Raw genomic sequence first — 16,143 nt, 5'->3', positions numbered from 1 at the left:
GCCCTGCTGCAGCTCAGTGCCAGGCAGTGAGCTACAGTCAGACCACACAACAGTCAACATTTCTAAATGCTCTTCTAGACACTCCCAAATGTTTCCAGCATGCAGGTGTACCTGTGGCTATCTCAGCTTTGCCAAGACAAATGTCAGGTGCTTGATGTCAACAAGTGCAATGCTGAAACCTCAGCAACAGGGTCTGTGAAACCCCAAGATGTGCAGACAATTGTTCTGGTATAAGCAGAGGACAAAACTGGGTATCAATAGAATCCTGTGTCTGTTCTACCATCTATTTGGTGCAACAACTAAGCATGTGGGGAAGAAAGCGTAATTCTCCCTTACATGTCATTTAGATTTGAATGGATACTAATATTCTGAAAGGTTTATAGTGGAAAAAAGCTACAAAGCATTATTACTGATCTATACCTGTGGGCATGCAACTAGCAACTCCTACCACTTCAACTCCTAGCAATTCATTTTCTGTTTGCATGAGATTCTATTTTTTAAAAAAAGGGAAGATAAGAATAGCTATTTCACTGGATCTAAGTGTGCCCTGCTTTCAGGATTTCTCCATTTGCAGAGGTTCACACAGCTGCCTGAATGCACAGCCATTATCACAGCAAAGAAAGCAGCAGTTTGCTCCAGTATGTCTCTCCTACCATTTAGTGGGCAGATTCTCTGCACCACTGCATTGAGAATTAAGCCTGTTTATTCAAGCTATCTGCACTGATGCATGGGATAGAAGAGGAGCAAATTCCAATAATAGGAAACATCTAAATATGTATCAGTAATTTTTTCATGCATCAGTGCAGATTTTTGCACATGCCAGACCCACCAGCTCAGATGCTATGCTAACAATTATTTGTAAAAAGCAGAAAAGGAGATGTACATAAATGGCAGAGATGGACCCCTCTGCTTTTCCTTCTGCGTGAGAGACAAAAATAACCTGCAAAGAGCAACCTGTTCTGATATCACTTGGTAATGACCATTATTCTTAATAAGAGTAAATATCAACACAGATGCAGCCTGCTTTGAGATTTGTCTCTTTTGAATCTCAGCCAACAGCCTCTCTCTGAAGATGAGCTCCGCAACTCTCACATGGGAGAGGGTAATTAGGACTCTGGTTCTTGCAATTTAATTATATCACTTGAAGAGGCAGTGTAAGAGTTTGTTATAATGACTAGAAGTAAAAAAAAAGCAACCAAAACAGGAAATAGAAAGAAAAAAAAAGAACTGAAACAAAACCAACAAACCTAAGAAGCCAGAAACTACCCCCAAAATAAGCACTGTACCAGCCCAGGCCAAGGCACCCCAGACAAAGGCACCAGGCTCAGGAAACACTTGCTTGAGGATGAGGTCAGTAATGTGTCCTCAGCAGCCATCCTTGGCTGCCTCTTGCCATTTCTGTCCAGAGCAGTTTGAAGCCTGGCAGGTCCCTGCTGTGCTACTGCCAAAGGGACCCTTGCAGGCAGTCCTACAATAATCCAGCATTATCTCCCTCGAAAATCATCCAAAACATCAACCTATTTGCAATACCACAAGGACCTAACCAGCAGCCAGCTATATGGTAATAAGGTCAAACCTTAAGTGGCACAATAGCACAGCTTCTTTCTACTGCCACAGGCATGTTCTCTACTCTTCCCCTTCCACAAAACCAAACCAGGGCTTCAAAACGTGTCTTTCTTTGCTGGAGAAGTTAAGACATACGACAGCTTGGTGAAAAGAAAAATGAAATGAGCGATCCAAGCTGACCCAAGCAAGAAGTGTAAACAACAACAAAGGCAGCGTGCACTGCAAAGATCGTGTGCACACTTCACCCCTCTCCATTCCTGTCCCCATCTCCTCCACCAGGACACATTCCTGTCACTGGGGGTTAGGATGGAGCTGGCAGGAAGCCCAACTGGAGCACTCCCTGTAAACCCCTGGGGTCTCTTGTCAGCATTAGCATGCATGAATTATCCCCTAGCACAGGCAGCCAGCTGTTAGCAGGGCAGGAGGGTGGCAAGGGACTCCTGAAGGAGATGTGGCCTCCTTTGGCTCAGCACCAGGGCAGCCAGCTCCTGAAGGGGACGTGTCACAGCCCTTCCATAGGAGTGGCACAAGATGCTCTGCATGTCCAGGGCTGCCCACAGGTCTGGACACTCATAGCCATAAGGATGGAGAAGCAGGGAGAAATACTGATGGCAGTCCCCAGTGGCAGGAGGAGCAACACAGAAAAAGGATTTTGCAGCAATGTGTCAAGGTAATTTGGAGAGAGAAAGAACAGATGATAAAAGCTAAACAAAAGGAACACAAAATAAGACCCAGGAGTTTTGCAGCAGTTAAGTCCACATTGTTTCTAAATCTAAAATAAGTCCAAGCAAGTAAAAAATGGTGCATGGAGGTGGAAGTACAAAACCCCCTCCTTGGGGCAAATGCAAATATTGTTCAGTCGGGTCCCAAAGGAACATGGTAAGACCAAACATCCTCAGCACCATTCTCTTTCATGAGCACAAATAACATCTTTTGCAGCTTCCTAATTATTTCCCTTATTATGCAATGCTGCCCATCGGCCTCTCATGAAGGCGGGAAAACAGCCCCACAACCACATCTCTGGGGACAAAGGATCTGGAATGATTGTCCAATCTCCTCTTCAGCAACGGCAAAAATGCCATCCCAAAACATTCATGTCTCCAGCTGCCAATGTAGCAGCACAGTGTGCACATGCTGTGTGGCCACATCACTTCCACGCCACTGCCCTGGCATCCCTTAACACTTTTCAATGCAGAGTGCACCCAGCCTTCTTTTTCACCCCTACCTAGAGGGTTTACAGGGACAAGAAAAGTAATTAATAAAAATGCTGACAGAACCAATTCAAGCAACCAGGTCAGTAAATGTGCCTGCACAAAAACTATCTCATTCCTCTATCAGCATATGATGCAACCACATGGAACCCACAGACCTCACAATTTCTAAACAGATTTTCTCTTTTATCTGTACATCTCACCATCTGAAACAGGGCTCAACAATCCACATAAATGATGCTTCAGCAGTCCCTTATATCACAGTTGTGCCTGTAGACTCTGATGCAATGGAGGCTCTGTTCCATCTGTGACTGTACAAACACTGTCACTGTCCCAACAGCTGGAAGAGACGAAACTGAGCAGGTAAGGAGAAAGAGCAGGCTCCAAGAGCAAGGGAATACAGCAAAGCAGAAGCAAGACTACCTATAAAGCAAGCCCCCCAACACTGGAAAAGCTTTGGAAGGTACCAGTCAAAGCAGTCATCTTGTTACCAGCACATTCTCTCATTCTTGCCTGTTGTTCAGATGCTTTCATTCTTTTATGTTATAGTGGAAATCATCTCAGAGAACTCCAGTTATAACTTCAGGAAGTTCAACTGCAATTTCAGTCCAGCTGTCAGAAGTGAATTATCAAACAGGGTTTCCCCGCCCAATGCACAGCACCTGCAATACCCTCTGGCTACCTTCCATAGAATACACTCTCCAGACAACAGACTGATGAACATCCTGGGAAAGCATGGAGTTGAGATCCTGCCAAACAACTAATTGAGCTTGTGACCCCAAAAAAGCAGCAAAAAAAGTGTTAGCAGCAAAAATTTCTTCAAGCCTCCTAAAAGTATGTAATACATTTGCACTTGCAAACCCAATCTGAAAGAGAAGTCATTAACAGTCACTTGTAATTAAATGTGCTCCTACAAGGTTTTGAGATAAAAAAAGGAAATTCATTAGCCATTGTTTGGGACAACATGGGATTTTGACTTGTGCTCTGTCTTATCAATTCCACCCTCCAACAAATACTGTGTGGTGGGATCCATTTACAATATATCAGTTTGTGTACTTTGCTGACCAAGCAAAACCAGATTGATTCTAGCAAAACTCTTCTCAGACTGAAGGCATTGCCTGTCTCCCCATCATCCTCACTTCTCCCTCCCATCCCAGGCCAGCAGTGCCCCAACTACTGCTGCTCACAGTATGCCACATTTGTAAGGCTCCTCTATAATGATCCCACACCTTCCTGTATCACTCTCTCGAGACTGATCTGAAATGAGAAACAAAAAAAAAATCCTAGAGAAAAAAATCACTTTTCAAACCATCAAGCAGGCTTGCACTTCTCCAAAGAGCTGGATGGTAATGGCTTACACCTACTTGAACAGAAAATCCATACTCAGCCATCAATGCAGAAAGGCACTTAGAGATTCTGCTCCTGAGTGGGGTTTAAGGACCTGCAGGCACCAAAACAGGAACAGGACCAGAAGAAACGGATGCAGAAGTAATGAGCACAGAAAGCTTAAACACAAGATTTGTCTTGGAAAAAAAAGCAATGTTTAGCACCCATTCTGGGTTCCTGATGGAAATTATCTTCTAGAACAAGTTACAATAGCATCAGGTTTCCACAGCACAGAACAAATGAACCAGGCAAACACTGCGGCACATGAAAAACTTGAGTCTTTTAAGGGATGGGGGAGCCTGAAAGCCAAAACCAGAAAATGTACTGCTGGAAAGAATTAAAGGTAAGGACTAGCAGATGAACGGGACAGAGTCTCATATGAATTCAGGGTCTGATTTTACCCCCCAGAATGCAGCAAAAATCCCCACTTCAAGGGGGGATTGCAATCACCTTGCAGATGATTGCAGCCTTCTGCTCCAAACGCTCCCCTGGAACGTGCCAGGAATGCAAACAGAGTAATCCATGTGCTGTGGAGACCCAGCACCACTTGTCACCCAATACAAACGACTCCCTGTGCCCATTAGTCAATTAGAAAGGCCAAGGATCTAGAGGAATAAGATTAAAAAGAAGTATTTTTTGAAAATTAAAACCCATGAGATTAATTCTTACTGCAAGCAGGAGCAAGCCAAAAAGCAGAAGGAAAACCAAGACAAAGAGGTAACACGTATCATCATATCGCCAAGCTAAAATAATTAAGGGAAAAAATTATAAGCTCCAGCCCCTGCAGAAAGTCACAAAGTTATAATGAACAGTGCTTCCCATGGAAATATAAATTAGCAAGAGACACTTGGCAGCCCACATACCTGCACAGAAATAAGGTAAACAAATTCACAAGAGCTACCAAAGGCTTTGTAGGAAGTTGAAAAACCACCTAACACTCAAATTCTTTGCTAAGCAGCAGCTTCCCCCATCACACAACATGGCAGAGGGGAACACTGCCCTAACCTGGGACACAAGATGACTACTACTCTGTCTTCGGGTTCACAGGAATCTAAGAACACAAAATGCAGGTTTTCAACATGTCACTCATGGGCACACAGATGCTGCAGCCCTTTGTGCACCCATTTATGACCTTTAGGTGCACCATGGGCCTGGAGAGGACGGATGCTAGAGGATGTTTTAATTGAATTACTGGGTGCAGAAAAACAGAGGTGACTTCTTTTACATTAAATCTGAGCTGGCTTACTCTTCATTTTGATCTGAAAAGCAGCAACGCTGAAGATTTGGTTAATGAGCAACTCTAGGCAAAACCCATGGAATATTCAAGTTTAGGATGAAACAGACATGAGCTCAGGCTCATACCCCAACCACTGCTGTGGATTTAGTTAATTGCTCTGTGTTTCTGAATTAATGCAATACACCAGACTGAAAGGGTTCAAGTTAGGAACTGACAGCTTACTTAAAAAAGAAGTTTTTTTCAGATTGCTGCATGGTCACTCTTACAGTAAAATAAAAAGGCTTTAATATGAATGAGCCTTAACCACACAGACAGGTTATGACAGAGACAGGAGGAAGGCATCGAAAATCTATGCTGTAAATGCAGTTTGCCCTTTTAAATGGCACTCACACAAGGACCACACTGGCAGCATAACTCACTCGCAAAGTGCTCCTGAGGAACACCTGCCTTACCTCCCCTGGAGCAGCTGCACACAGAGCCCCTGCTGCCTCCCCCACGCTGGCACTGTGAGCCATCCTCCCCTGAGCTGCCCTGCACCTTCAAGGCTACTGTGGGAAATGCAGAAATCCCAGACACCACAAATTGCTTAGATAGAAAGGGCTGTACCAGGGCAAGAGCAGCATTGCTTCTTTCTTTTTTCTCTCTTTATTAGGTCTGGTCAGTTTTATGTGCAATTTCAAAGCTTTTTATCAGCTTTAAAATTCAGCTACAAGTACGAAAGATGAGTAGACTTATTCTCCTAAATAAATCCTACTTCTGAGTGGCTTTACAGGATGAAGGTAAAAACTAGAGAGCAAAATTACTCGAACACCATCTGTACTGCCAGCCTTATTTCTGAAATTTCTCCCTGCTATGTCAAGGCATTAAACACATTCATTTATGACTGCGTGGATAAGTAAAGCCGCTCTGTATCTAAGCATTAGGAAATCAGAAATTTGGGAAAACCTCATCTAAAAGACGGAAAAACAAGGATATCAGGGAAAACCCCAGAAGAGACAAGTACTCTTTAGATTTGGCTCTCTTGTAAAGCAGCATGTTTAGCTGTGTAGGTTTGAATGTACTGCTTTGCCAGCCAAATTATGGTCTCACCTTTCTGCTAAGTGTCATGGGACTGCTACAATAACAAGTAATTATTGGGGGTGGGGACTACAAGAATGATACTCATGACACACAAAAGGGACTAAAAGAATGACACACAAAAGCAGAAAAAGTGGGATTAAAACCAAACAAAAATTAGTCAGACATTTTAACCAGATGGCATTTCCTCTTCCTAGCAGTCTGATGTGCTAAAGCCAAGCACACGCGCTATGACAGCAGATGGAAATCACACAGCTTTGTTTATGTTTGGGACCTACAGTAAAGGGAACCATGCAAGTTTGAGCAGAGAATAATTACCCAAAGCCAAAGAAATGGGTGTTTTTTAAAAAAAATACCAATCCACAATTGGGCAGGAGTTATAGTCAATAAAAACATGAGACAATTCAATAACTGGAAAATCCAGGAGTGTTTCCTAAATCATATTCAGGATGGAGAGAGCTACTTTCAACCTCTTCAAAGCTGCACCTGATCATAATGTGCTTAATAACCTGCCAAACACATTTTCTGCTTGTCAACAAAGCCATTTTACTTTCTTTCCATGTCACCCAAACTAGTTACACTTTTCCAAATAACATCAGTCCTTGCCCACACTGTGGTCTGTCACAAAACCCACTTAAGAAGGCTAGAGAATAACTTTGTAATGACTATTCTTCAAAACCACACCTCAGGACATCACAAACTGAGACTAGAGCTTCGTCTGCTTTAAATACAAGCAGCAACAACTTTGTCTTTTACTCAAAAGGTAATTCCATCTTATTGTGTTCCCAGGCACATCACTTTTACTGTGCAATTCCATCTTGCTATGTTCCCAGGCACATCACTTTGTACCTTTTACTTGCCACCACAAAGATTTGACAGGAGTTTCTAACAAAACTCCTGTTTTACTTGACCACATCAGTGCTTAACTCCAGTTTTACCAGGCCTTAAAAAATTGAGGTTTTGTGAGATCAGGGGGATGCAGAGGCTCTGCAGCACAAACCCCAACCAGAGTTAGCAGCAGCCAGTCTCTGAGATGGAAAATATCACATCCTTTTGTGCCTTTTTGCAGATATCCTAAGCTTTCAATTCCCTATGATGCCCTTCAATCCTCCCAATTTCTATCAGCCTACAACTAAAAAATAATTCAATAAATAGCCCAACCTCCTGCTTTCTTACATGCCCATTCCAATTTCACCGGAATGCCCTAAAGAGCACCCATTCATGCTGCTGCAGCATTTTTCCTTTCAAAGTTCTCCACACTCTTTATAAACATTGACTAATGAATCAGGCAATATTTACCCAGTTGCCTGGAAAACAGATACACCTTTTGTAACTGCACAAAGTAACAAGAAGTGACTCATTAGCAGAGTCAGGAACAGAAGCTGTGACTCCCAGCTCCTATTAACGTGCCATGTCCCCAGACACGAGCCCCAGAACATTTGTTCCCAAGGTGCCTGCTCCATCTCTCTGGAACACTGAGGATTTAGCAACCTGCAATGTTGTGCTCCATCCCCAGTACCATGCATCTCATCAGGCATAATTAGTTCAGTATTCTCTTGTCTCTCACACCACCATTCATTCAACGTCAAACGCCTCAGCAAAGACTTCCTAATTAAAACATGTAAAGGCTAAAATAAGGCATATTTTTGTCACATCACTGCTGGGTCTTTCATTCATAATTGAAATAGCTTCACATTTAACCATGTATAGAGCCACATATGCTATCTCAGCCCACAGCAGCAAACACTGACCACTTCAATGCTGGGAGCAATTCTCGAGCTGTCCCTTCATCTCTAGGAGGAGGTGTGGATCTGCCTGCAGGAAGGGACTGAGCTCTCCCAATGAGGACCTTATCTGCAGTGCCACATGCAGGGGGGGTCACACTCCAGCACAGCACTTGGCACAAGTGAGCCCAGCTGTGCAGGAAAGGCAGGCACATGGCATTTCCAGCCCTACACTTCCCAAGCCCCAGCACAATGGGGGTCTCTGCTACCCGGCCTCCAAGTGACAAATTAAGTGGCAACGTCCTCTACTCGACAGTGTCTCAGCCAGAAACCAAGCATTTCCCCACATCATGCTGAAAAACTAACTTCCCTCTCTCTCTGAGAGCACTCAACCTGGAACTGAAAGCTCAAAGCTAATCCCTGTCTTAAATCACAGACACAACAGAAGCCAAGGCCAAGGAGCACGGTTTCCATGCAGACCAGCATTCAGGAAGTCCTGAATGCCACACTTCAGCCACAAACCTGCACACTCCCCTCCACCACATGAAATACAGAACATGCTGCTGAGAGTCAGCAATCCACACTGATCTCTGTCCATGCAGCAGAATGTTCTTGCCTTCTCTTGAAAATGAGGGGAAGGAGAATTACAAGTAACAAAAAAAAGCACCATCAGTAAAAAAAAGGAAAGAAAAGGCTGCCATCATCGCCACAGGGAAGCAGAGGCACAAACCACAACTCTGCATGTATGCCAGCCCTGTCAACGCTTGGATCCGAAGGCAAAGAAGCCCAGTGCAGCAGGATGTGAAGAGCAAAGCCAAAATTTCCCGCTAAATATTGCTGCCAAACAAGACATTTCTTGTCAGTATTTGTAAAACAAATTGAGCCTGTGCTGTAAATATCCCTGCATCTGTGTGCTGTTTGTTTCAGCATGAAGACTTGCAAATAAGCCTCCCAGCATATTTGCTGCAGGAGAATGGCTTGAGCCGCTCTGGCAGGACTCAGCTGCCCAGGCCCTACAACTGGCCCTCTGTGACCTGGGGCAGACAGCACTGCTGCAGCCTCTGGTACTGTCACTGCAGCAGGTGACAGCCTGCTATATTGTATACAGGTGCAGCCATCTGTATACAATTTTTTAAAAAGCAATATGCAAAGGAAAAAACCTTTCATGAAAAAAAAAATTGTATAAAAGCTACCTCAACACTATTAGATTGATTTCAGAATGCTTCAGAAGTTAACAAGCAAATCAACCACAAAACTTGGTTTAGCCTCAAACTATTTGTTTGGGGTTTCTTTTTGCATCCACCAAGACCTCTTTTACCACAAGCCAGTCTTCCAGCTCACCTTGCCCCATGCAGCAAGCTCACAGACCCTGTTATGGTATCCCTTATCAGGAGTGACAGAAGGATAGAAGTCCATCTCTGAAAAATGCCCAGCTATTTTTTCCAGGTTATTCCCAAACAAGACATGAAAGACAGCTCTGCTTTACCCTCAAAGAGAGAATTACACCTATTGTCATGTTACAACATCCTGGTCACTGCCTGCCACTCAGGAACTGGTAATCTGATTGCAGCATTACTGCAAATTTTGGCAATCTACCAATCTATTCTCAGGTGTCCCAACCCCTTACAGCATGACTTTCACCACACTGCTTCACTGTCTGAGATTAACTCACCTTTCAGTATTTCCTCCTCATGGCGAGAGGAAAGGCACTGCAAGTACCAAGATTCCTATGAAAAGTATTAAAGCACTGCATGGGAGAGACTTGAAAATACATTTCTTGCAAGTAGCTTCCATAACAAAGTTTGGTCTAGATGCCAACATTTGGAAAATGAGAGTATACAAGGGTTTGATTAATTGAATTTTATTTTACAGCAAAACCAAACCTCCCCATCAAAAACCACTTCCCTCCCATCAACATTATTTACAAACTCAGGAGTGGAGACTGACCTGTGGAACTAAGTGCCAGAATTTCCCTGGATTTCAAACTGAAGTCCTAAACACCGAATCTTTTCTTGTCCAACCCAGCACTAAAATAAATCCTGAACAGAGTTCTTGTTTAGTTGTGTTACAGCATTACATTATACTGTATTACAGTATTATATTTTGAAGGACCAGATGAACAGCCTCATCATCCAGGATTTGTATATACCACATACACACACCCAGAGTAAGCACTAAGTCCCCCAACACAGAGGTAGCCTAAAACAAAAGACACAAAAAGGTAACAAGCAGGCCATAACCAGAAACTGAAGCTGATTAGAAACTGAAGCCAAGAGGCTGAAGCCAAGAGGCTGGCTCAGTATCCTATTTGCTAGCCCTCATTGTTGACAACAAAAAATTACTTATCAGTGCTTTTGTTAGAAATGAAGACTGGTTTTCATGGATTTCAGAGGTATGCCAGATCTCCTCACAACCTTCACCTTGTCGGAGTCAATACTGAAAATCCACTGGCTTTTCAGCAGGTGGCAAGTGCTGCAGGCTTCACTGACCTCTGAGGAACAGCCCTGCTTCCTGCCAGCAGATGACTTGGAACTCTGTCCCCACCAGTTGGGCAGAGATGAAAGTGTGTGTGCACTTGGATGAGCCCAGCAGAATGCAAACAGAAGGCAGAGGCACAGGACTCCACAGGAAAGATACCTGCCTGGTGGCAGGGGGGAGCAGGGCAGGTTAATAACCACAAACCCACATTAACTTCCCATTTACCAATGACTTATTCTGGGTCACTGTTTGATGGATGAGGGTTAGTTTCAGAAGTGTAATTTTAAGGGAGCCACATGATGTGCAGAGCTGACTTACATTTGAGCACAGTGTACAATCTGTTCATACCATGGCAATCCACCCAAACACACAGGTAGGCAGCAACCTGCTCCTCTGCAGTGCAGGAAGGGGAACTTGCCACCTGCAGGCAAAGCTCTCAGAGCTGCAGAGGCACTACAATACACAAGCTAAAACCACAAGCAAACTGTTATTGAGTTCAACCACAGTGGAGATTTTCACATCTGCAAACCAGAAAGTACACACCTGTTCATTCCTCCCCACACATATCACCACTTACAAAAACAAGTTTCTCTGCCTTCACGTTAAAAATTGCCACAACTTATACCACCACAGAAGAAGGTCTTTAAAAGAAAACACATTTTATTGAGAAACACAAATGGGTGGATGCTTCAAAACCAAGCAAACAGCCTTACTGCTCACACAATATTTGCTGCCAGAGCAGAATTGCACTGCCCTCCAGCTGAGGCACAACATGTGAGATTCCTCCTCCCCTGGCTTGTGGAAAAAAAGCTTGCACCCTGTGTGTCACCTATGAAAGGCAATGTTAGCTGGGGTCTCAGCTTCAGGCTGAAAAACATGCTGCCACAGAAGTAACAACAGCCATAAGGAAAAAAATTATTCCCTTCCACTTGTTCAAAGGAGGAGAAGATGGTAAGATATAAGCTCCCTATAGAAGAAACTACACAGAATTATGTGTCCACTTAAAGGCAAAAAGTTTCAGAGCCATAAAAAAGCTAAGATAGCAATAAAAGCCAAAAGGGGAAAGGGAAAATAAGAAGGAAAAGAGCACAACACATACCCACAGTCTATCCAGCTTATAGTACCTCGTCCTTTCACCTCCTGGGCCACACTGGACAGTAATCTGAGTGAGCTTTCAGCAGCAGTGGCTGGAAGACAAAATTAAATAATAAAACTCTGTTAATAATAGCATTACCACTCCACACAAAACAACACAACGTTGCATTTCTATGTTCCAAAGCACCCCAAGAACATTTTGTCTCATTTGAAGAAACCAGTGTAACAGGGATCAGTAAAATCTTCTGTAAACTAGAAGGAAAGCTGGCTGCAGGTGAAGCTGGGTTGCTCCTTCCCTCTACCCCCTTAAACAACACACTGAAATTGCTATTTCCAGACACACTCCCTGAGCTGCATTTACAGAGCTATATGGTGTCCTCTCCTACAGCTTCCATCCCAACACTGCCTTCTTCCCTGTGGCTGGGCATGAACCAGTTTCTACCACAGCCTGCTAATTAGAGCAATTTCATTTAGGACTTTCATCAGCTGTAAGGCCAAGTCATTCAGCATCTCTGCCTCCCTAATTCTACCCCAGCCATACACAGAAAATAACAGACTTTATCCTCATAATAACCCTGGGAGATACCCAAACCAACAGTCATAAGCAGTACCCAGAAAAGGTCCTTCCAAGTACTGGCTGTATTATAAATACTCAACAGAGATTTTTATAATGTCATGCCACATGTGCAGGTTTTGCAAATCACTACCATTCCAAAACAGTCTTATGAATGGTATTAAAAATAAACAGAAGAGAGAAAAATATAGCAGTACAAATAAGTATCCATTCCCCCCAAAAAATCTAACAGGAACTGTTTCCTTCCTCAATGAGCAGAAAATAGAAACCCAGAGCCTCTTTCAGATCTCCACAACTACTTCAAGTAACTGAATGTAAGAATGGCAATATTGGGACAGACAGAATGCTTCTGCAGACCAATATCTTGTCTCCAGCATTTGAGGAAGTAAGAGCCTGTAGATGTCAGAGTAGACAAGCAGAAACAGCATGTAGGGATAACCCATCAAATAATTTCTAAACCTTCTCAAGTTTTACCTCAACAATCTCCTGAGCCAGAAACAGCCTCTTTGTATTTTACAGACTTTGCTTGGGCCTGATGCCATCAGAGACACCAACCCACATGTATCAGCTCTCCAGAAACTCTCATACCCCCAATACCCAGAACATGCAACTCCCACCTCTCACCAACACAGGGACTTAGGTGAGGGAATTCTTTGTGCTTAGAATGGAACAGTTTGGCAAATACACTTTTAAAAATAAGCCTCCAGCCTGTCCCAGAAGACTCAGTAGCTGAGTACCCCTGGTAGGACACCCAGCTGGCAGGGGGAACTAAACATCTCCCACAAATTATGACACCTCCCAAACCAATGAATTTTCTGATTGCAATAGCAAGTGACATCTAGTTCTGCTCAGCTGGGAAGTAAAGCTTTTGTTCCAGCAGTACGACCAAATGCCAGCCAACATCTCATCACAGCTGGGGGATGTGTATCTGGGATTGAAATTACATCTCCAAATTCCCATCTCTTTTTTCCCCTCCCCTCTTTCTGAGTGACTGCTGGGCAAGAGATTTCAAATTGTGCAAGGATCGCTGTTCCGGGAAGAAACATTAATTCCACAGTCAGCTCTGCATGCAGTGCTTTAGACTGCTAAAACCAACCAATTAAATAACAAAAACAGAAAAAAAAGAAATCTCCATAACACGGCTTTTGAACAATGCCCATAGGGCAACATTTATTAGATGAGTGTCACAGCTGAAGTGTTCTGGTTGTGCTGCTAAAAATGAAAGCAACCACCACTTAAAATATTAAGCGTAAAAAGAAAATTTTCCCTTTAAGAAGCTGAATACAGATGTCTTTTTATCTAAAGTGTTCCTTTCAAAAATCAAAAAGCATTAGAAACTCTTTTATGATTTTCACTTTGAACCTGTTACTACAAAACCATTTGGCCAAGTTCAAGCGCTCACAGTTCCCCATTATAGCAAAACACAAGTATTTCAATAAAAAAAATAAGCCACGTATATAATTTTAACTGTTTCAGAATAAGCATATCTTTAGGAAATAAAGTTAATTACTCCAGGACCTGAACATAATTGCCTGCAATATTCTCTAATACTGGGGGGCAGAGGGAGGAGGATATTGGTCACCATATGCTGCTCCAATTTGATACACTGTGAACCCAGAGCAACCCTACCATCACTGTGTTTAATTGACATAAGACCTTTGCAACAGAAAAGGTCAGAAAAGGATAACCCAACACCCAAACAAGGCATTGTTGTCCTGTCTGCCTACAGGATAAAGAAGGAAGCAACAACAAAAATAATACAGCACGAAGGAAAATCAGCTTAATTACACATTTTACTTCTTGCTGTCCAATTACTTCCACACTCACAAAAGTATTCTGCACTTGTGTATGGAGTTTAAAGATAGTTTCTTGATTTTACATGGTGTTACACAAAACACCCCCCAAAAAAAACCAAGGCAAGAAAGGAGAAAAGGTAGAGCAGGAGCAGAACAGAGCAAAGGAAGAGCAAACAGTTTGCAGAGAGCCAGAAAGGTGAACCTGAATGACAGAGGAACCAACAAAAAGATTCAAGGGGACAGGTGGCATAATGTGAAATGAGTCATTTTCCATCTTACACAACAGTTCTTTTTTTATTTTTATATTTTTTTAATTAAAGCTGAAAGACAACCATGGGACACTCAAAACTGTCAGAAGCAAAGATGGATTGATTTCAGTACTGTAACTATTCATTACGCCTTTCAGTGTCACCAGGAAATCAAAACTTGCAAACTACTGTGATAAACACACCAGAAAGCTCTTATTACAAGGGAGCCAGTTCTGGAGACAAAGCCAGAATAAAGTACATTTTTGCCAATGTGACAGAGCAATTAGAAGGCTGAATTAAGATGATTTCAATCTTGAAACATCAGGAGCCTCTGAATTAAAACAAAGGACTCCAGTCCCCAAGGAGCCCCTGTAGTCACATAGAAGCTCCTTGGTACACACCTTGCTGGGCACAAAAAGCTGTAACACCAAAGAAAAAAAGGAAAAAAAAAGACTCACCAGATTTGGAATAGAGCACCAGTACGTTATTCCGTGTCCTGAGAAGCTTCTTAAAATCCTTGTGATCACTTATTTTTTCTATGAGTGGAGACACCTTCAATGAGTGCACGAATGCTGGCAAGAATGCCTGGGGAAACAGAGAGCCAAAAACATCAGTCACAAATACAAAGATAACCTGCTTTTGCAAATTGCCATCATGTTTTTTTTTATAATCTTGAGACATGCTGCCTTAAATAGGCTATCACATTGATTTGATCAGCAAAACTAAAAGAAAAAATGCCAGGCACGTGATTTATTGAAACTGGGTCAATACATTCCTAACAAGTACCCTTACAGGGAAAAATGAACACAACATCCAGAAATATGGTTTTACTTAAGATGCCACCCCCTTTAAAAGTCTGCTCCCAAGTTAGATAATCAGATAACAATTCTATGTAGAATTAACATACTTTACCAAGAGAAGCAGCAAATTGCCACTTTGAGAGCACTCTTGTCCCTACGTCTCTGAATATGCTGCAAACTCAATCCAGCACTTTGATACCCTACAGAAGACAGCCATGAAGTTAAAATAACCCACACTGACAGGGAGCAGATGTAGGAAATGAGAGCAGAAAATGCAAGCAATCCAGCATCCGCATTAGAGCACCAAGCACAGCCCTCTCCCACCCACCCTTCCAAAGTGGAGCAGAGCTCATGTTTCCCAGTGCCCACACCGTGTCACACACACAGCAGTGCCTTGTTCAGCTTCCACTGGCCACCTGGAAGACACAGCATTTAATCTCTCTGCATCTCAGCTCTGGATCTATGCAAACAAGTTTTTTTTTTCCACTGCATCTTTTACTCTGTTTAAATCACAACAGTTCCAGAGCAGAGTTTGACTGTCATGAAGTAAAGCTCATATCAAATTATGACCATAACCTCAGCTGGGGCCTTTACTGCTTATTCTTACTGCAATATTCTTCAATAATAATAATATAACAATAATCTTATCCATCAGGCTATGCTGCTTGCCTTCTGCACTGTACTGAATTCGTGCTAATGGAATGATTAAGGGAAGCTTAGCTGGAGAAATTATCTAGTTTCCATTCACCTTACAGTAAAACCTTAACACTTAATTGCTTGGGTAAAAGCTTTAGCTCATTTGCCTAACACACACAAGAGGTTCAACATTTCCTTAATTACAGAACTGATTTTGATCGTGCCTTACTCCAACCAGGCTGGAAAATATGTCCACACTGGATGTGAAGAAACAAAAGGCAGATCTTGCATCCCATGTGTTACATCATGCAGTAT

At 42.8% G+C, this 16,143-nt stretch overlaps 1 protein-coding gene across 1 annotated transcript in view; it reads right to left on the bottom strand.

Annotated features, from left to right (window-relative positions):
• The window catches only part of PDIA5 (protein disulfide isomerase family A member 5), a 98,288-nt gene that overhangs the window by 71,794 nt on the left and 10,351 nt on the right, over nt 1-16,143 (bottom strand). The window contains exons 2-3 of the mRNA XM_059476419.1: nt 14,851-14,977; nt 11,779-11,866 (exon numbers count right to left, since the gene is read on the bottom strand). Of these exons, the coding sequence (XP_059332402.1) occupies nt 11,779-11,866; nt 14,851-14,977 (215 nt within the window). The remainder of the gene's footprint in view (nt 1-11,778; nt 11,867-14,850; nt 14,978-16,143) is intronic.

Source organism: Ammospiza nelsoni, chromosome 7 (genome assembly GCF_027579445.1).
Source record: "Ammospiza nelsoni isolate bAmmNel1 chromosome 7, bAmmNel1.pri, whole genome shotgun sequence".
NCBI classification, from domain to species: domain Eukaryota; kingdom Metazoa; phylum Chordata; class Aves; order Passeriformes; family Passerellidae; genus Ammospiza; species Ammospiza nelsoni.
The sequence above is the reverse complement of the archived record's forward strand: the minus strand, read 5'-3'. Positions and strand labels throughout refer to the sequence as shown.